Source organism: Corvus kubaryi, unplaced genomic scaffold (genome assembly GCF_017639235.1).
Source record: "Corvus kubaryi isolate FWS band 111438036 unplaced genomic scaffold, C.kubaryi_AGA036_p1.0 37266, whole genome shotgun sequence".
Taxonomy (NCBI): Eukaryota; Metazoa; Chordata; class Aves; order Passeriformes; family Corvidae; genus Corvus; species Corvus kubaryi.
Genome location: NW_024581081.1, coordinates 1,347,645 through 1,370,460, shown reverse-complemented (window position 1 = coordinate 1,370,460; position 22,816 = coordinate 1,347,645). Strand labels below are relative to the sequence as shown.

Genomic DNA, 22,816 nt, shown 5'->3' with positions numbered 1-22,816 from the left:
ACTAATCCTCAAAGCATTCTGTACAAAATAGCAGAAATCTGTAAAGTGCAGTTTATTTATGTCATTTGGCATGTGCTAGCTTCACATCAGAGACTTAGACAATACACTTTTCTGTAAATGTTTGGTGTGTACAGTTTGCCAGTGAACCCGTCAGGTGCTGTGCTTAACTAGTGATAATATTCAAGTTTCTATGTGTGCTTTCGTATACATTAATACGTTGATGGCTATATGGATGAATTTTTGGGTGAGATGATAAATAGTTCTTAATGGTTTTGAGCAGAATAGGGGCTTTTTAAATTCTCTTTACTTTTTATTTATGAAATTGTTATTTTTCATAACATTTGTCTCTAGTCACAGTGCAGGAATTTAACATAATCCAACACTTTTTCAAAACTCACAGATATTTGGTAAAAAGAGGTTGCAGTGTTAGAACATGTTTTACAAAGGTCCACTTGCAGAAAAGAAGAAATGAAAAATAGAAACAGGAAACATCAGAAATATACACAGAAATATTAAAAAAAAAGAAAAAAAGGAAATTTTTTTTCCTGAAATTATTGCTTCTGAAATGTGACAATCTGAAATGACTTCATGCAGACAGCAGACTGTTAAGATGTGTCAGTATGATTCAATATTGTATGCATGTCACATTTCTGAACTTGTTGCTTGTCATGGGTTAGCAAAGCATAGTCTCAGAAGTGGTGTTCTTGTAAAGGGGTGCTTACAGCTTCCTCTGTGACCTAACAGAACCTATCAGCTGGCCAGTTTGGATATGGACAATTCTTTAAGCCACTTAAAGTTGTGACCGCCTCTGTGATGCACACTTAAGAATAGACGAACTCTGGGCAGAGCTCTCTCTCGTTTCCAGCGCTGCAACAGGTGGTTGCGGGGCCCCATGTGGGGGCTCGGGCCAGGCCGGGCCACAGCCATCCTGGAGCTGATGGGCCCTGTTCCACCCGCAGAACCCCCCCCACAGCCCTGCTCTGTGCAGACAGAGTGGCCCAGCTCCCCCTCTCCAGTGCGGTCAAGCTTCAGCTGAAGCTGCACGGCTGTCTGGCAAGAGGTCATCTGACCAACAGTGATAAGCTTCATTCCATCTGCAAGGCCGAGGTGAGATTAACCCTTTTAGTGCTGTGAAGAGCTGAAAACCTGAGGGAAGAGAAAGAGGAGATGCTTAAAGCTGAAATTCTGTTGTAAAGCTGTGATATATCAGAGCACCCGTTGCAATTTCATGAAGGCATGGGGGGTGGAGCGTTCAACTTGTACTTGTGAGCAAAAGCACCTGCGCTGAGATAGGCAGATGCTGACGCAGCTGTAATTTCATGAGAAGTTTGGACAGGGAGAGATGGAAGCAATGAGGACTTTTGCTCCAAATGGAAAAGGAGAAGACCTCAGTTCCTAGAGATGCTCCCAGAGATAGTCCTGGAGATGAAGATGAGGAAGACCCTTTGCTCCCAAGGAAGGAGGAGGGCCTCTGTTCTTAGAGATGAAATGCTCCCAGAGATGGGTGAAGAGAACTTTTGTTTCTGAACGGCTCAACCTTAAAATTGCACCCCAGTAGCTCAAGATTGGACCCTCGAAAGCAGTTGTGGGAAAAGCTGCAAGTTGTGGGAAGGGACTCTCACATGATGCAAGCAGAGAACCAACCTGGGCGGCTGTCTCGTTGTAACAATGTGTTCATAGCATGGGCAAGAGAGACTCCTCTTCCTAAATGGACTGAACAAGGTTATTATGGAAGTGGTAAACAGACTGAACACCTCAAGGATTGTCTTTTCACATTGTCAGTGGGAGAAGGGAGAAGGGGTGGGGGGGGGAGGAGAAGCGTTCTGAAGATGTGGTATGATATTTTTTTTCCTTTTTCCCTCTTTTAGGTCTGTTAATAAACTTCTTTATATTCTTTCAATTTTGGTGCCTGCTTTGCTTTTCTCCTAATTCTTATCTCACAGAAGGTAAACAGTAATGAGTATTTTGGACCAAACCACTACACTAAATTGGTGTTTCTGCCCGGTTACAAACCGAACGCGCTACATTGCTGGAAAGAACCATGCCAACAGTGACATAGTTTTTAAGCTCTCTCTTTGCTAGTAACGTCAGGATCTGTTGTATAATCAGCTAAGCAAGTTCCAGTGAAAATCTGAACTATGAAAAGATTGAAAACTAGGTTGGGCAAGTCTCTGAAAAACAGACTATACAAAATATTGTATTCGGAAGAGGATGCAGCAGTGGATGACTAGTAACACTTAAATATGTATGTTTTTGATAGAATCATAGAATAGTTTGAGTTGGAAGAGTCATCTAGTCCAGCCCCCCCGCAATAAGCAGGGACACCTTCAAGTAGGTCAGGTTTCTCAGAGCCCTGGCCAGCCTGACCTTGAATGGGGCAACCCATTCCAGTGTTTCACCACCCTTACCATAAAAACACTTCTTTCTTATATCTAATCTAAATCAACTCTCATGCAGTTTAAAACCATTACCCCTTGTCCTTTCACCATAGGCCGCCCCTAAATAATTTGTCCCCATTTTTCTTATAAGCCTCCATCAAGTTCTGGAGGGCTGCTGTGATGTCTCCCCCAAGCCTTCTGTTTTCTGGGCTGAACAATCCCAATTCTCTCACCTTTCCTAATAGACCAGGTGCTCCAGCCCTCTGATCATCTTGGTGACCTTGCTCTGGACCCACTCCAACACACCCACATCCTCCTGATGTTCTGGGGACCCCAGACCTGGATGCAGTTACTCCAGGTGGGATTCTCACCAAAGCAGAGCAGATCAGCAAGATTCCCTCCCTCTCCCTGCTGCCCACGCTGCTTTGGATACAGCTCAGGACACGTTTGGTTTCTGGGCTGCAAGTGCTCATTGCCAGCTCATGTCCAGCCTCTCACCCCCCACCCCCAAGTCCTTCTTGGCAGGACTGCTCTTAATCCATTCATCCCCAGCCTGTATGGTAGAGAGGATGCATGTAAAGAGTTCTTAAAGGGGAGATTATGTAATTGATGTGTGAGGGCAGAATAGGATGGATTTCTGGGAGAAAAATGGTTCTCAGGAAATATAATTTCAAGGAGAATGGAGAGAAAAAGTTCTTGCTAGGGAAGAAAAAGGAAACCTTCCAGTTTTAAGGAGTTTAGTGAATAACAAATTGGAAAGGATAAGAGGGAAGAAAGAAATAATTGATTGAAGTAGAAGCTGTAAGGACTCCAAAAAGCAGAATGCAGTTTAGCTGGTGTTCTAAAGCTAACATCTGTCAAAGATTAGCAGGCAGCATTACATGAAATCATAATTATCCTCTACACTTAGAAATTCTTATAGCAGTATGCAATCAATGTAGATTTTCAGGGAAAATCACATGCAGGAAAAAAATATTGCTGATTATGTAAGAACTTGAGGCTAAGAGAGAGGAACCGTGTTTTATACAATAAGTTTTGATTTGAAACACAGAGAAGACAACAGCTCTGGACTACAAGTCAGGGCATGGGTCAAGAAGTTAGTGAGACAGAGTTGGATTGAGATGTAAATCCCAGTGAGAAGACAAGGAAATGCTGTGTAGCAGCAATTCTGTGGTAGGAGTAGCAAGGACAATTAAGTACATTGAGAAAGAGAAAGAATAAACATCATGGAAAAAATGAGAAAAGAAATTTAAAGGTGATACACGGGTTGTGCTTCTAGAAGTTGAGGAGAATAAAATCTGATTAAGAAATAATCGCTTAGAGCTAAAACTCACACCCTCATATATGTGAATATCCTTGTGCACGAGGAAGAGGTGGGTAAAAAGAAGCCTGTAAGGATATCATAGGTTTCATTAAATGGGAAGAAATACTCATATTTAACGAGAGACAAGTCATTAATAGACAACTCTTACTATATGCTTAAACCCGGGCCAACTTTAAACCTTGTCTACCTTTGTAAGGGTTTGCTGATGAAGTTGTGTAGATGGTGCATTCTTCACCTATTCCTCCACTGAATGAAGATAAGACATTTACCAGCAAAAGACTGACTTGAGTAACATTTAAATCAGTTCCCTAAGTGGAAAAATGTATGCAATTACAAGACTAGTGTCATTTTGTCTATTGTTTGGTTTTTCGCCTTTTTAGTATGCTGCTTTCAAGTGTAGCTTTTCCTTCTGCATCCCTAAGACAGCTATGCCAACAGAAATTGTGAGTGTAGGTCGTGTCTCATTGGCCTTGAGTAAAACCCTGGTGCTGGTGGAGATTTTTCTGATAATTACATCCAAATTAATTTGTATTCTTTTAATGGCAGTCATTAAGAGTGAAAGGTAACTATTTGTAGTTGCATTAGCAGAAAACCAGGTTGATAAAGATCACGGTGCCACCCATTTTCTGAGGGGAACTATGCTCTTTATTCCTTTTAAGAAATGTTCTCTGTTTGCAAAGAGATGCTTCAATTTATGGTAAAAAGAATAAAGCCCAGATAGCTTTCTCAGTCTGCACTTTCATCCATTGTCAGGAATTAGTCTAGTAGTGTACAAAAGTCATTTACAAAAGTAGTGTTCAGCAGCCTTGGATTGCATTGCCAGGAAGGTAACCACGGTCTAAACAGGGGATTAAAGCAGCAGCTATCAAGACATATTCTTTCTTACTGGCTGGTACAGATGTGAAAGTTTGTAGTGATTGAAAATTAATCTCATTGCAAAATTCTGGCAAATCACTCCTCTGCCTGTGTTCTTGGTTTGTGTGTTAACACTAGCAGGTAACAGCCATATATATGTGAAATGGGTTATATTTGCAACAGCCAAAATTAAAGGGATCTGTGGGGCCTATGAAATCCTTCAGGGAATCAGGAAAAGCATGTATTATTCTTAGAAATGAGTCCAAACCTGTTGTGTGAATCAGAATTCAGCTTTGGGCAGCTCCAATGTTTTGATGAGAGATCCTCTTTTAACAGGCTTTTTGGCTTATACTAAGGGTTGGCAGTATCTGGCAGACAGTGCTGCCCTTTTCATCTTGCTTTTGTTTGTAGTCCTTTGGGGAAAGGGCTAAAATATTCAGAATATAACCTTTCTAAGTGTTCTTGGTAGCATGCTCCAAAATGTGGAAGGATTATTTGATAGATGGCTTTCAGTATTCTGGTGCCTGCAGAGCCATGGCTAATCTTTCTAATCTTCTTTATCTAAGGTAATCTGTATATTCTATCCTCTCTGCATCTATGTGTCTTATGCTGAAACTGCTCTGACAGGAAGCTCTAAAATGCCTATTTTTTTTTTTTTTCTTTCCAACAGCTGGCTGCCCAGATTCCTTGATTAAAGAGCTTCATCACTTCAGGATTCTGGGAGAAGAACAGGTAAGTTAGCATCTCAAAGGCAGCGTCTTAATGTCATGAAAGATAGACGCTAATGAGGCAGTTTCATCTCTCTCCAGGGAGACAGAGTGTATCTCATGACCCCCAAAGACCTGAAATGTGGGAAAAAAACCACACAGGAGTTATATGTGAGAGCTGGGGTTTTTTTCAATCTATCTGTCAGCCTTGACAGGTTATTAATTGGTACATCTGCTACCTGCCACAGTTTTTCAGCTTTTGACTACTGCAGTAAACAGACTCTCTAAAGCAGCAGACAGACAAACAATCTGACTAAGGGATTGGTACTTACAGCTACTCATGATATTATCTCTCCCTTTGTGTGTCCCTTTTTCTCTTTTAAGAGTGTTTCTCATAATTATAGCTGTACTTTGCACTCAGAAAACTATTTCTGTAGAGGCACCTAAGGAAAGCCTAAATGAAGTATGCTTTACAGCACTCACAAGAAGGTCAGTTATTATTTTGTCAATAATGAAATTAACGTACAGAGGTATTGAGAAGTGGCCTTAAATTTTGAGAGACAGGTTGAATTTTCAAACCCTCAATGCTTCTGAAATTCAAGTTGTCTTTATCTCTGAAGTATCCCTCCTAAGGTAGTGGTTACAAAGCCTGACTGCCTGACACAGAGCTACAGGTGCTAGGGACCAAGGGGCTGAAAGCCCAGCATTAGTGTGTTGTACATGACAACATCCACATCTTTTAATGAACCTGGCACCAAGGGACTTACACAGGGTTGTATGAGGCCTGTGACAGAGGTAGGAGCAACTCCTGAGATGTTAATTCAAAGTCTTTTTTCATCATTTTAAAATCTTATTATATTGTCAGGAACACCCCATTGCTTCGCCTTTCCCTGTCACTCTCCCTTTTCTTATTACTGCTGTTACAATTTCTAGACTTCCGATTTTCGTCCACAACCCCCCACTTCAGTTGTTGTAGAGAGTTACAGGTCATGTTTTTCAGGCACTCAGTTTTTCCTTAGCAAGAAGGCAACATGAAGGGGAGTGTGGGAGGGTTTGTCTGACAAGAATTAAAAAAAAAATAAAAATAAAAATAGATTTAAAAAAAAAAAAAAAAAAAAGAAAACAGAATAGGCCAAAGGAGATACTGGAAGTGGGAATCTGGCGAGATTGAGGATTTAGGAAGAGGAAATAAAAGAAGTTACAACTCGGATTGATGGGGCCAAGAGACTGATTAGAGCTACCTGACAAATGGAGGGCAGAGTGAGATGAAGCTTGGGTAAAGTGAAGAGATGGGGTTGGTTCATGGAAGGGATTGGTAGTAGAAACCGGATTGATAAGGATAAGGGTCTGACAAGGAGCGTGGACCAAGGACTGGAAGGGAATGACCAAATACGGAAGCTTGCTGAAGACACTGGTAGATAAAGGAAGATCTGCACTTAAGGTGCATGAAGAGGTGAAGATAAGCAGACTAGGAAGAGTGGGACAAAAGGAGAAATTTGAGGGAAAAGTAAGGAACAGCTAAAGCAAAAGGCTGCAAGTATGAGAGAGAGGACTAAATCAGACAGACTTGACAGCTCCCCTGGCAAAGCCCTGAGAATGGAGTTGTGGACTGTAGCCTGACTAATGACCCCTGACAGAGCATCATATTTAACTGATGGACTTTCTTTGCAAACAGTGAACATTGTCATGAGGCTTGAATTATTTCATTAGCCTATACAAGTATAAGGATTATTGCAAATATATTCTGTCCCTACAAAAGCATTGTTATCATGAGTCTACTGAAGACCACAGTAGCTTTTGTTTGAAGTTAGCGCACTCTTTGATAGTCAGGAAATAAATTGGTACAAAACCAAGACAAAAAAAAAATTAAACTACATCTAAATAAAAAAGAAAGGAATTACAGGCAAAGTCCTTATTCATGTGACTATCTATTTATTTCTTATGTTTATTTAGTTAGATATTTGCTTTTTAAAAAGACCTAAAATGTGTCTTCTTCTGTTATCACGTATACTACATAGAAAAATTCATAATTAATTATAACACTATTTTATTCAGACTCCTTACAATTTCAGTATTATAAACCATCATATATTTTCTCCAGGAAATAGCCAGAGAAATACAGGGACATGTTCCTGCTTCATATCCAATCTTGATTTATTTTTAAAGTGCTTATGCATTTAAAGCCAGATTATAAAAGCAGAATGGACTATTGTGATAATCTGTTCTGATCTACTTTAGAATACACATTACATGACTTTTTTGGATTAATTCTTGTTTAAACTGCAGTTTATTGCCTAGAAAAGCATTTATTCTTTGTTTACAAATCACTTGCAAACCTTAGATCCTATTATACCTCTCAGTAGTGAAAGACAAAATATTCCCAGCTTCCTACCTTTCCACCACTCTACCAGCACCAACATGCTTCCTATGTTGCATATCTCCCATTCCTCAGAGTTCAAGCAAAAAACCCCTGGTCTCCCCCTTTTGTTCACTGAGCATTTGTTTCCAGTAAGTAAAAATATAAATAAATTGACCATGTAAATGGTCATATAAATGTAAATACTGACCATATAAAATGTTTGTTGAGGTCATTAGGAAAGAAAGGTTTTGGGTGGTTTTCAGGATCGAACCTCTTGAAAACATGTGTCTGCCTGTCTATCTGAATTGTCATTATATAAATGTAAGCATTGATGAAAAACCAATGCTGAGAAATAGAAGTGTGAAGAGTTACTGATTAATATTTCCTTACAGGAATTGTATAATAATAATAAGACTCTTGTTCAAAATTTCCATGTCTTCTATTCCTTTAGGAACATATATTGCAGGAAATTTATTCTAGCTGGAAAATCTATCTTTTAAGGTTTAGCTGATGGCAATAAGATAGTTTTTAAAGAGGGAATCAGTTTTTAGGCTTTATGGAAAGACACAGTCATAGTCTGCGTGGTGAAATAGAAGAGTACAAGTTTCCCTGGTACATGATATGCGTTGGGGATACCTAATTTACCACATAAAACCAGCTTCCAGAGTAATTGGCTTAAAAGGCAACACCAATACACTCAGCAACAGATTGCTACCCTACTTGACCTTTTGAGAAGGTGCCAGAGAGTCTGACCCGGGAAAAGTCTCCAGGAGCAGCTTTGACTGGCTTTTTTGGACCCCCTTTTCACAGACTCTCCCAGTCCACAAAGGTCTGTACAGGACAAAGAGAGTCTCCTGCACATGGAGTCCCAGGAAGGGTAAAGCCTGAAGCTTTCTAATTGCCCAAAGCTCTGCTGCACCTTCTCTTGCCATTTGCTCTCACTTTTCATAATCCATCATTTTCCCCTAGCTTAATGGGTGCAGCCCAATCTGCTGGCTAACTCCTCCATTTCCTAAGTACCTGAGATACAGTCAGGATCGGGTTGAAAGATTTATTAAGTGGGGAGCTACTGAAAAATAGCACAATGTAAGAAAATCTCCTGCAGTAGCCATTTGCCCTGTCAGGCTGGCTGTCTCTACAAGTAAATGTTTCTACAAGTGGTGATAGTACAGGCTGCTTACAAAAATATGCTAAAAATGCACCAAGTATGGGCTCTGTTCAAATACAGTGGAGGGCAGGTAAATTCTACAAGCCAATGCCAGAGACAGCAGAGAAAACACTCTAATTCAAACATAAACACAATATACCAGCCTAGCAAGATGACTTGCAGTGAACTGTTATGGAGTCTCCCTAATGACTCTATGAGAAACTTCCCTCTTGTCCCCAAAGTGATAAAAAAAGTCTTGTTTAATTGTTTAAATGGAATATTGTGATTCATGAATAAAATAGCAGCTACATCTGAAGGCTGGAAGGGAAAACAAATAACGCGAGAGCAGGCAATCTGCTGCTATACCTGAGTGCCCCCAACAGGTCGCAGCACAGATGAAGCAGATGACTTGCTAGTGACAGAAAAGGAAGCTGCTAAGTAATGTATAGCTGCGCTTCTCTGTTACATCATCTGCTCTGACAACTTTGCAGGATGTATTGGCCAGTTCCTTGATATTTTGACAGGGGAATGATCAATTTTAACAGATCTCTCCTATCAGCTGTTAGTGAAATATCATATCACTGCTCACTTTTTTTTAGAAATGATGTAAGCATTTATATCCCTGGAATCTGAGCAAGCTTGAATGGGGGCAGTTTGGAGGGGGGGAGGAGGTGTTTGTTTGTTTTGTGGGGGTTTTGGTTTTTGAGTTTTTGGGCTGAGGGGGGATTCCCACATTTCCTTGTCAATTAGGGAAAACTTATGCAGAGGAATACCCTAGAATACCCTATTTTGAAAATCTCTAGATGCACGTTCCCATGCTCTTCAAAGGTGGTGTGGGCTTGCACTAGTTTTCCCAGTGAGCTTTAACTTTAGGAGATACAGAAATCAAGTATGAAATTAACACAGCGTGGTTAGAGATCATTTAACATTAATTGAGGTTTGGAAGGATTTTGTATACAATGTGTGCATGTGTCAAGGCTGATTTTTTTTTTAATTGCAATACTTGCTAGAGGAATTTTTTTTCTCAAATGCGTGCTACTGAATATTCATATAAATCCAGTCTTAAAGTAATTGATATATATTTACCCATTCAGGCAAAAGTAATGTCATATGACAATTCTAATTAATCAGCTGAGTTTAGTGCAGGAAACTGTCAAATATGATCAGCAAAGTGCTTCTGAAGTATTTGTGGTTAAGATTTTTTGATAACTACACTTGGAAAAAATACAAGCTACATCTCAGTAATTCAAATCATTTCAAGAACAGAATAAATTTTTCATTGGATTATTTCTCCAAGTCCTAATAATTAAGCCAAAGCTATTTTGTTAGTATTCTAAAACCTTAATCTTTAAAAGTGTACTTTCTTACACCTCTGCTGCTTCCCACCCAGTCCCCTGGCTTCAGCTACTACTCAATATAAGTGATACCTACACACATCTCTCAGTTTCTGCCATTTTTCTGTCTAACATCTGTTTTCTCTCCATCTCATTTGGCTCACCTTTTGGATTTGTCATCACCATCCCATCACCCACTCTCTGAGCTACTGCATTCAAGTCTAGATCCTCTTTACACCACTTTTTTTTTTTAATAGCTAGAACTTCACAACAAATTTTATAGTCTTCCAACTTCATATGACTAGTGGTATGCCTCTCTTTCCTTCCTATACTGTACCTGCCTGGAATATCTCCAAACCACCTTCTTCCCTCACTCAGAGGTAGCTGGGATTTGTGTGAATTCCTCAGCTTTGTCTCTTACGGAGTATCATAACTTTAGCCTTTAAGTTCTTGTCTTCAGCAGGATATCTCTACTTTCTTACACTTTTTTAACTTATTGTCCATACAGTGGGCAAGGAAAAGTAATTTATTTTTGGTTCAACAGCTGAAATAAAGAATGAAGAAAAAAAAAGAAGGTACTTAGTCAAAACTAATTTAAAGGATTTTTTTCTTCCATAAAAACCAAAAATAATGTCATTTTTTATAGAATTCAAATTTCTCTTCCACCCAGATTTTATTTAATTCAGAGGGAAGATTTGAACACCAGTGTTCAGGATCTCAGGTTCATGTGGAAGTTAGGACGTCTACCTTCCCTTGCATAGCTTTGATCTGCTTTCAAGGAATATACATGGGTTCACTCTTGTGACCTGAGAATTGGGAGCCGGTATCCACTACACTGAAACTCAGTTCCACAATTTGCAACAGCATCAGCTGAACAGATTTCCTTGAATCAATTACAGCCTTGATGGTTGTTACTTGCAGTGAGAAGAGGAATGTGCATTTGTCCACAAGGGTGGGAAGAAACCAATATTTATCTTTAGCATTCAGTCTATTCAGACTGATCCCTCAAGTACCTGGTGGAAGATCACAAACTTCCTGTAGTTTGTAAATACAGTGCTAACCCATACATTGTGCTCAGTCTCCTTTCTTCATTGCTTCATGTTGTCCCTCATGTATTCAGTTTGACTTCCAATACAAGCTGCTCTAGTGTCCTCTGTTCTCTATTTTCTCTTTTCATATTCTTCACCTTGTGCTTGCTTTCATATCATTCCTCTAACTGCAATCTCTCTTATTTTTTCTCCATCTCTACTCCAGTTTAATTTTGTCTGTGAATGGTGATGCACTGGTCCAGTTAGAAGTTTCTTTCCTAAATATTTTCTTCAGACAACTGCCTTACCCAATTTTCCATGACTCTCCAGTCAGGCAAATTCCAGCCCTCTAGAGGTGGTTGTCTTTTTTGTCTCCATGAGTGCTCCGGTGGTAACAAGAAGGAGCTGATGCTCTGAACTTGCTCTTCCAATCTGACCAGTGGCCAGCAGAAGAGCCCAAAAACTTAGGAGAAATAAATTAAGGGTGCTCCATGGAGAGCCATGTCAGTCCATCACTTTTTTATCTGTATTTTAGATGACACGTTTGTAAGTATTTTTACTAGTTTAAGGAGTATTACTGGTTTTGTACTGTTAGTTGCCTAATTACATTATGGAACTAATTCTTCGAGTTTTTGTATGTGCATAATACATATAAATAAAGTGCTTAGTCTACATTATGGACTAATAGCCTCCACAATCTAATTTTGAAACACACAGATGGTTATTTGATTTATAGGAGCAGTAAAAACAATCTGACTCCAGAAAGTAGATTTGCTTTCCTCTGAGACTCATACATGCAGTTAAAGAAACAAGTAATTGAATTACATTTCAGAGATTTGGGCTTTACATCTACTGTTATACTTCTGTCCAAAGTTCTCTGCAACGCTGCTACTGAGCAGATGCTTTTAGGTGTGGGAAAATAAATAAATAAATAAGTAAAGGTAAATAAATAAATAAGTAAAGGTAAATAAATAAAACAATACCCAAAGTATAAAAGCAAAATTAAAACAGCTCAAGGCATATGTGCTGCGGTGGAGGGATTGGAATAAATGACATTTTAAGATTCCTTTGAACCCAAACCATTCTATAATTCTATGATATTAAATCATAATTTTTTAATTAATTTACATGGCCAGGAATCACTGTATTCATGAAGCGTGTTTTGCAGGAGTTTTGCACACCCAGGTGCATTTCAGTTTTGTCTTGGTATCTGAATCTCAATGTAACTGAAAAGACTGCAATCTATAGTTAACCTGTTATTCCTGTGTCAGCCTGGTGATTTCATTTATATTACTCTTGATTTACAGCATCAAATGATTGAATTTCTACTGGTTGAAAACCCAGTACTGTTCTAACACTCAAGAGAAACCATCCCAACCTGGAAAGTAGAGAGCAAGGAATAAATGGTTTCAATTATCCAGCCTCCATGTCTATGTCATACTGTAATTTATAATCTAAAGGCCCTGGCAAGTCTTACAAGCAAAGATTGCACAAAAGAAGTTCATTATATGGTCAAAATATTGTAAATAGGGCTTATGAGTAGAGCTTTTTCCACTCCAAATTTTATTCCCTGAAACGTATAGATTTGGGCTGACTGGGACAATTTACAAATTGAGAGGAAAGTTCAGAAAGGGATGCAGTTCTCAGAGAACAAACAGAATGTTTTACAACTACCTTGTTCATATACCTTTAGCTGTCTTAGCACCAATGATTTAGAATAAATTGTATTTTTGAAGGTTTGGGGTGGTTTTTTTCCAAATAGGCATTGAAATATATGGTTCTGTGGAGAATCCAGCAAATATTTACCTACCTGTATTGCTGAGGACCTTATTACAGTAGCCCATAACTGCCTGACATGCTTTGCTTGAAAGCTGCTTTCTAGCAGCAGTAGATGGCTGATGATTTCTGTGTAATTTTATGCCACTCATTACCATAGTATTTGACATCCTCATGACTATTAATGGCTTTTGCCTCTTAACATTACATTGAAATCAGCAAGTATCATTCTTCCTCTTTACAAACGGGGAACTGATGAGAAGCATAGATTAAATGACTTACGTGAAAGCCGCAGGAAGGCTGTGCTGCTGCCAGGAATGAAATCAGGTGCCATGAATGCCAGTTCCATCAAGTTTCCCATATATTATACTTTGTGAGAGGTTTTTCCTAAAACTAATTGGAGATACTTTCTTCCCTGTAGCATGCAGAACAATTTTACACATGATGAGTGCATCTCTAAATAGGAGGCACACTGATAAAAATTGAGTAATAGATACTGTGAAATATTTTGAATGGACAGAAGAGTTAGATTCATTTAATGACAGCTCTTTACGTATTAGATATCTAGTCTAAGTTAGTTTTCTCAGCTTCAACTATAGCACTTCTGTAGGGTGCTTGATCTTGCCTATCTTAGACATCGTATGTAAGTCAGGATAAATTCCCTTCTTGAGATCTTACCTCTTCTCATGCACTTGAAACCCTGTTTAGGCGAGATGTTTAACTTTCAATGAGCTAAAATTCTGCAAGGTGGTTCACAGTCTAAGCTATTTAGATACCTAAACCTTGGTTTTAAAAATAGCTTAGGCCAGGTGAGTTAGGATCAAACTTATTGGAACTAAGGCAGCTATTGTGAGAGTCACCTGGTTCAGGTGCTGTTATCTAGGAAGTTGTCTGATGTCTCGTTATTGTTAAAAAAACAGGGCACTTCAGCACTCAGTTCTTGTGCTGATGTACAAATTTAAAGGTGTAAAGATGAATTGGATCCTATCTCTCCTGTTAATTATAAAGGAAGTCTACACAAGCAGTGCAACTATAGGCATCATCACTGTGGAAATGCAAAGTAAGTTAAATGAATTCTACTTTAGATCTCCAGTTAAGAGGCAAAGTAAACCAGTGGGTGTTGTGTGCTGTGATATCCTTAAATATTTCATCCAGATATGTGATCAAAAACACATCATGGGCTCCAAAGACATTTAAAGGCTCTTTAAATTTGACTTGCTTAATGCATTTTGATTACATCAGTCCAGTGTGATGTGTATGGCTGTGGTATACCGGAAAAAATGTCTCTAATAGATATGATCTGTCACTGTATGCAAATAATTAATTAATAATTCATGATAAGTGTTTTGGTCCTTTAAAAGTTTTTTATAAATGCACCCTTAATGTAAAGTGAGTCCTTTTTTTCAGGCCACTGAATAAAGAATATAAATCCACATATGTTGTGTAGATTGTGTTATGGCAGCAAACATGCATATGTTCTGCTCTTAGGTGTTTCAGTTGGTTGCTGGACTTTAAATGAGCAGGTTACAAGGAAAAAGAAATTGGAAAATGACATAAATGTATCTGGTCTTTGAAGGTAGAAAACAGGCTGGTAACTAGATATCGAGATATGCAAATGCATTTAGCAGGATCTTTTCTGGATCAGTTTTTTGGCTGTTATAGTGTGAAAATCACTGGTGAGGGTGCCATACTGATTTAGCATGAGTTCTGTGCTGAACCTGTATAAAATGTCAAATTTGTTGGACAGAAGCCATATTGCTGTCCACCTTGCCAGTAGGTAAACTGGATATTTACATTCTGTATCTTTCCCTAACAAGACAAATTAAAAAAAAAAAATAAAGGAGAGGAAATGAGAGAAATCTCTCCATGCCCTTTCAGGCTAAGGTAATGGCTGGAAAGTATATTCCTTTTTTTCTACTGAGAATTTTTAATGTAAATGCTGACAGAATCTCAGGTACAGCGTCACTGGTGTTTGCCTTTATAATCAGAAGCTATTAACAATCCCACATCCAGCACAAAGTTCCCTCTTAACAGGGTAAGACAATCATCATCCTCACCTTCAGGTCCAGTCTGTGCCCTGAAGAAAAATTAGGCTACTAGAGAGTTTTGGAACAATGGCTACCTATATTTCTATAAAAGCCAGCAGAAGGACTTGGAGCACTCAACATGTATTTAGTGGAAGGACCACAAACTTTGCTGAAAATTGAGAGCATCCAACATTAAATGTTTATGCCATTACTCTGGGTTTGAGCATGAGAATAATGCAGGAAAACACCAGTTGACTTCTTGAGCCCCCGCATTCAAGGAGACTTTGCAGACATGTCTTGCACATTCCTCAAAATACTATTTTTCCAAATACAAGATTCTTAAGTCAGAATTTATGGCTAACATTCATACACTGAATGATATTTTGAAGTCTTTTTCTCCTTTTAGATTTTGTTTTTCTTTTGAGAGGTTGTTTGGATTTTTTGTTAATTAACAAAGGTGGATACTTTAAGTTTGGGTTGATTTTTTTTTCTGTGATGCAAACTTTTGTGTCTATATGTTAAAGTCTTTTAAGAGCTCTATTATTATTTTCAGAAGCCAGTTTAACAAGACACGTGACAGCATTTGCAGAAGAATCTTCTGAAATGTACCCAGAAGATATGTAGTAGAGCCTTCTTTGTAATTTAATTTTTTTTTTTGGTATGCTACATGTAAGAGGTCTTGGTCCTAAGGATTCTATTTTCCTCAAAAGATTTCTTTGGAGGGGAGTGTGGATTTGAGAAAGAATTTTTTCTTTGTTATCCTCCCAAAAACGGGAACAGTATTTTCATGAGCCATTATGGGATAAAATCTTACAAAGAACTAAATACTGTTGTGAGTCCTGTAACATAAAGCTCTTCTTTTGTTTCTTTAGCACACCATGAAGTCTGCTCACAGAGAAAATTCATACCTACTCCCTTCCTCTTTGGCCTTTTGGATTTGCCTGTTTTCTTTGGGGCTGTTAGGACCAAATGCTTTCATTTATTTCCCTCCACAATAGACCAGATTTATAGGCGAATCTGAAGCCTGGTTTACAGCGGTTATATCGCCACTGGTGTGGAACTGCACCAAAACAGAACCCTAGAGTGGATGTGATTTACATGTACACAGCATGATTTGTACTAGCTCAGCTTATCTTTGGCTGAAAGCAGGGTAAATTAGACATGGGAAAGTTATTGCAGTGACATCAGTCATTTTAGAGCAGGCATTTCTGTCAGTGAGCATACACTGAGCATGTTACTTAATGCTGTGTGTCAGTGTCTCCATCATTAAAATTAAGGCATTTCCATGACCTTTTAGGCTATCAGGATGGAATTAAATGAAAAGTGAAAAAACTAAAGAAAATTTCGTGGGAGACCCAGGGAAAAAATATACCTAGCATTGAAATGAATGTATATAAGAGAATTATTCTGCTGATCAGTTTAATGATGGCTTACTTTTAAAATAAAGTTGCCTAGGCAAATTTTTTACAGCCCTTAAGGTCAAAACATTACACTGTACTTTAGATATAGATCCCCAAAGGGGGAATTTTGTGTGTTCTTTTCAATCTGTATACAACTTTTATCATTTATCTGTTGGACTATTTTTATGACATTTACAATAATTTTTTATAGTAATATAAGTGTACTTGGTGTTACTTACAGAAGAAGTCTGCTATTTTCTTGATTTTAATATCCCACACAATCTTCTGGTGGTGAAAATGGCTGTGAGCCAGAAAATGATGCATATGATGTGAGTTGGAGCAGAGTGACACCCCATTTAGTAGTACTGCAAAGTTTTAGACTTTTGACAAATAACCTAAACTTAATATGTGAGACATTAGGACAATTGTCTGCATTATGTGGGATAGAGTCAAGCTCAAAGTTTTGAGGGGTGTTTTTGCATGCTGCTAGGAGTTTAACACCAGTCTGTTGTATTGTAGTACAACCGTTACCAGCGCTATGGGGCCGAGGAATGTGTGCTGCAGATGGGAGGAGTGCTGTGTCCAACCCCCAGCTGTGGAGCAGGTCTGCTTCCTGAGCCAGGGCTGAGGAGAATCGTGTGTGAACCAGGCAATGGACTAGGCTGTGGGGTAAGAACCTATGTTTTCCTTCTAGTGGTGTGGGAAATAACTGATATTGGACAACGAATGCTGAGACAAAGGGGGAAAATGTGGTTGGCTTTTTTACCTTTTCCATCAGTGACCCTGAATTGCCCTTCATACCAGAGTGGGATAATGTAGCTCAATAAACAATTTAAATATAGCACAATGGCTTAGGAATGATGACTTCATCATGTAGAATGTGTCCATTCCATAATTCTGTGCTCTATTTGGTTTAAGAAGTTGCTGAGCAGTTACAGTAAGAAATTGAACTGTGCAAATGAAAGTCCAAATGGGCTCTTTCTTCTCCTAGCACTCAGCTAAAATGAACAGGGTCTTGAGCAAACCATTCATTATCTTATTAAATTTTTTTTTACAGAAAAAGGAGAGATAGAATAGCCTGTTCATGACACTGTAATGACATTGCTTGTGCATGTAAAAATACATGATGAAAAGAAATATATAAATATTTTTGTGTACTCATAAAAATTGCTTTTAAGGAAGGGGAATGAACAATTAATGGTGGATTTATGGAAATCAAAATCAGATGAAACTTGAAAATGTTTTTGCTAGGAGATCAGATCATATGGACTATCGACAGTTTTGGCAGTAGAAAAAGCAAGTGCTTTACAAGAATCAAGCTTTGGGGAAAATAGATATACATAGAGACAAATCTATAAATAAAAGAACCTATTAAATGTTCAGTCAGAGTGACTAACTGGTGTTTGCACTATGTGACTCTTTCCATGGTTAGAATTGTGGTGGAATTCCATGAACACTATGAAAGATAAAATATCTATATTTGTAAAATACTATGATGCTCTTTCTGCTGTCTTTCTTGTGTAAAATGCACTTTTTATTGTAGTTTTGATGTTGCCCAAACTGATACCATGGAAGAATAATAGTTTGCTGAACTAGGAAGTTGCAGTAACTCGTCTTCTGTGAGTAGGTTAGCATCTGTCGACCTTGGTAAGACTTCCTATATGTCCATGCAGTGGTGCATGTAAAATAGAGTACTACCCAAATTCACTGAGCAGACATGGGGCTGCAAAACAAAGCAGAATCTGGGAAAGTAATAAGAAACACAACTGCATAAACAAAAGGGAATGCCTCTGGATTAACTATTAGGCATTGGTTAAAAAAGATAAAATCACAAATAATTTTTATTCAGCTCTCTGCCTTGACGTGGTGAAAATCATATTGTATTTTTGCAGCTTCATTCATCATCATTCTAAATCTGAAAATGCCCTGTAGATAAAGTGTACATAGCATAAAGGCTTGATATATTGCCCGGTTTAGCAAACTTCTCTGTTTCCTTCTAAGGACTCCGAGCTGTGCTTGGTAGCGATCAGATCTGCAGCCTTGAGTGTAAGATCACCCTTTGTTTTGAATTATGTGATGTCTTGAACATTACAGGGTACAATTCACCGAGGCTGAAATGAGAAGCAGGAGGCTGGTCTGTAAGCCAAATTTTGGCAACATTAAGGCCCTTCCTCAGAATCTATAATGGAACAGAGTGAAAATATATGCCTTTGAATCTTTCTTTGCACCCTAAAAAATTATAACCTCAGGGAAGATTTGTCACAGACTTGCTGTGTTGAGGGTCCTAGCACTGAAATCAGATGCTGGTGATAAAGTTGGCTGAAGGTAAAGATCCACCTGCAAGGACAGCAAGACAGTTAGAAAAGCTATTTATTTTTACTCTATTTATGTAGTCATTTTCAGTGTTTTCTATTCTTAAGCTATGATGTGGTTTTTTCCCAGTCAAAACCTCACCTTTTGTAGTGTGAAGGCCTTCCACTAGTTTTTATGGAATCCAGAAAGATCCATTTCAGAGCTCAGCATTCCCCCATGAGTGTATGCATGATTTACAAGCTCAAAGAAAGGCCCGAGATGAAGAATGTCCCTATCATCCATCCAGATAAAGGCTGGAAAAGATGTTTTGCAGTACTTAACCTGTACAGCTTAGATTAGAAATACATTCCTTGCTGAAGCTGGTAAGCAAAGAAATAAGGAAAGTGGTGTGAATCTGGAGATTCTTTATGGATGTCCGCGTCATTCTTCAAGCTGTACTTTGGTTATGTAGAGTCTCTTTTGGGATATTTGAACCTCTGTCTTTGGTTCTTTAAAGTTCATATTGGTAACAGCAGAAGTTACATCCAACATCAGTGGTCTGTTATTCACACAAAAACCCTTGCAGAGAAATAGTTGCCTTTTGAACAGAACGAATTGATTTCTCAGGTCTGAATTGGCATGTTAGGGTAGCTAACAACCCTCAAGTAGCTGAGGATTTTGATTAGCTGATGAGATGACATGGGGAGAGAGGAAGGACAGGCAGTCAAGAGAAAGTCGAGACAGTGAATGAGAAGGGGTTTCAACAACCATTTTAGGAAAGTAGAGGCTAAAGGAACCAAAAAATAGAATAAACTGGCCACCAAGGACTGAGGCAAAATAAATATTCCAATATTCAGAGAGATAAGTATGGGAGGCAGTCCCAAATATGTAAGGACTATGACCAAAACTGAAGGAATAATGAAAAATTAACAGGTGATCAAGCCAGGCTGGGATGCAGACATTTTGGTTTCCTCAATTTCTTACTCTGTTATGTGGAATGAGAAACTGTAATCTCTTTTTGCAGAGGAACTGCCATTGGTATCAAAGGTAAATGTGAATCTCCAGGAGAGTGCTTATAATTTGCTAAAAGGGCCTTTGGGAAAGTTAAAAGATAGATTTTGCTTTGTCTCAGGAAATTTGGAAACAGCAACATGTAGGGCCTAGAAACAGTTTGGTAAATGCCTGTACAGAACGGTACCAAAAAGATGAGGAAAGACGTTTAAATGTAATCATCTCTAAATGTACCCCTGTAGTCAGGCACTGCTGTCTATTCAGGCTTTCAGGCAAAAAAAAACCTGAGATGAAATGTTTATCTTGACTGAATAGTAGTATGCAGATATCCTTTTAATGATTATGGATGGTCCTCACCTAGAGCCATGTTGTGGAACCACTGACTGACTCCACTGAAGTCTAATCTTCCTTTTTATTATTATTATTAGCCATAAACTTATTAATTGATTTACAAAAATTTACCATTATACAGTATTCTACCTTCATTACTATGCATCAGACCTATGTTATTAACTTCTGTTGCTCAGCTATAAAATCTTGACATATTTAATACTAGAAAACAGCAACAAAACGCAGTAGATAGTACATATTGTACCAGCTGGCCTAGGTACAGGAAAAGCTGTGGTAAACAAGACATACAAAAGCTTTATGAATAAAACATTTTGGTCTTGTTTTGTATTATACTGGCATATTATTTACTATACATTAAAGCAGTTTGGAGTTAAAACCAGGTTAGAATGGATCTTCAAAAGGGGCTATACTATTTATTTGTTAAGAAGTGTGCCTTGATTTTTGCACAGACAGCTCAGTTGCCTTGCAAAACGTTCCTTGTCAGTATCTTTCAGTATCAATGGGATGATAACTGACTGATGTGTAACTGCATCCCAGATTTTGCTCCACAATGGTATGTTGTGCAGCAACAATGGTAAATGTTTTGCAGCATGCATTATCAGTTGACCCATCCCTTGAAATGGGGTGAGATGGGAGATACAGGATAGTGGAGACAGAGCCTCTGCTGTTCTTTTCCCCTTGAGTTTCTTCATTCCTAGCATAGCATATGTAAGCACAAAGAAGAATGTATTTACAGAGATTGTCTGTTCTTTGATAATCCCTTTCTAGGAGACCTGACTCTTGAAGGTCCATGGAGGTCCTGAGACCACTCTAAACTATACTAAGGTCTGGGTGACAATTTAAATGGTTTTAGGAATAAGCTGTCATCATTGATGTTTTTGTTGTTCTTCTTTTAGATCCCCTAATGTGAAACTCCAGTCTGCAAGTGGGTACTCAAGTGCAGTGTATTAAATGTGCAATGATAAAGTAAATTTTATAGTCTTTCAAAGGGAACACAAAATTTGGGGGTATTTCATCTCTTTTACACCGTATGTACTGTTCCATAAACAAAGTGCATTGAAGAACATCAAAAGATGTGTTCCCATCTAGGACAGGTGAAATTTTATGGCTGCAGACGACAAGAGGTCCCTGAAAAAAATCAATAGCTATAAATACCATGTCTTCCTTATAAATAGAATTCTTAGGCTGTTGTATTACATAAAACAAAATCCCTAAGGCAATTTCACTCTACCCAGCAATTTTTTCTCATTGATTTCTTCTTGCATTCTTCTTCCATGGCTAAGGAAGCATATGTCAAAAGCAATTGCACCATATTTGTAGGATTAATAATTGTCTGCCTTTTCAGAAAGCTTAATAGAATAGAGGACACTCTAAAATAGTTACATGAGAAGTGCACTACATACTCCTGTTATTTGCAAAGTTGGGGTTTTTATGATTCATCATCGTGTGTTCATGCGCGTCCTAGCAGACGCGTTTCATCTTCAGTAATGTCTTTGTTAAGCCCAGTAATACGCATGTAGACAAACCCCAAACTATTGGGGAAGATCTTTTGTCTTGAGGAGACAAATCTGAACTATAAAAATTCCAAGCAATTCTTATCCACTTAATTCTGATAATTCAAATGTTAGTTGTATATGTCCTTCTAAACTTCTGGAGCTGGGTTGTTTAATTTAGGCTTTTATATATTGGTTGAAGTGCTATGTGCACCTATACTTCCTCTGGAATCTGAACCAGCTTGCAAATACTGCTTCATTTATGTGAAAGTGCACAAGAGTTTTTGAAGTGAAAAACAGTTTCCACATCTGGAAGTTATAAGTCTTTTATTGTGAAGTTAGGTTTTAATGCAATGCATTGTCATGATCAACTTGTACTTTCTTTCTGCAATTTCTCTCCCTTTCAAATCTGGTTTTATCATGTTATTCCATCTACATTGCCTGATCAAAATTTTTGAAAGTCTGACTAACCTCAAAGACTTTATTTTCAAACAAAGATGTAGGTATGAATTTGTGGTTCAGGACATGTACTTTATTTCTTTGTTAGTAGTACCAGGAGAATCTTCAATGTACATAAAGAGAAGATAGGCAACATTTAAAATAATTTGAGATATAAAGATAGTCAAGATGAGTAGTGGTAATTCAAGACAACCTTTGAAGGTACTTGACTGAAAATTTTTTTTTCAATTTTAAAATCAGATGAATAAAAGGTCATGGGTGAAGAAGGGCTGCGTGTACAATGATCTGAATTTTTCTCTCAGTTTTAAGATGGGAATAGAAGTTGAAGCAGAAGCAGAAAATAGAGGCTCCAAGGTTTGAAAAACAGAGGAATAATTCAGGAAACAAAACACCTTGAGACCTTTATGTCATTTGCAAAACACTAAAATGGAAATAGAAGATTGCTGCTATCTAGTAGCCGTCGCAAAATTGAAGGCTTATTCCTTGTTATTACATTTCAGGTATCTGTCCTTGTTCCGTATGTCATTGAATTTTTGCTTTTAAGGGAATTCACCAGAAAGGTGTGACCATGGAAAAGGTAATAGCTGAAGATATTGCTGTGATTAAGAAACCAGCTCACAGCAGGAGTGTTTCATAATATTGTATAGGGAGTGTTTTCAAGGGGAATGAAAATGAGACAGACATTTTCTATTATTGCTAAATGCTGAGTTGCTAGCACTGCGCCACAAGCTCTAAGCAGTAATCATGTACTGCTTTCTTCTATTGAGTGGGCACTCTAGCCTTTAGAGAGTGGAATTCCATCTTGTTGACACATTATGCTTCAGTGGCAGAGCAAGTTGTTTCATTGCTAAAATATGACAGGCTGACCAAAATTC

The 22,816-nt window shown here is 38.2% G+C and overlaps 1 protein-coding gene across 2 annotated transcripts in view; it reads left to right on the top strand.

The window, feature by feature from the left end:
- Positions 1-22,816, top strand: part of PRKN (parkin RBR E3 ubiquitin protein ligase) — a 693,755-nt gene that overhangs the window by 563,889 nt on the left and 107,050 nt on the right. For both annotated transcript variants that reach the window (XM_042025061.1, XM_042025060.1), the window contains 2 exons: positions 5,228-5,289; positions 16,855-17,004. In XM_042025061.1, coding sequence (XP_041880995.1) covers positions 5,228-5,289; positions 16,855-17,004 — 212 coding nt within the window. The remainder of the gene's footprint in view (positions 1-5,227; positions 5,290-16,854; positions 17,005-22,816) is intronic.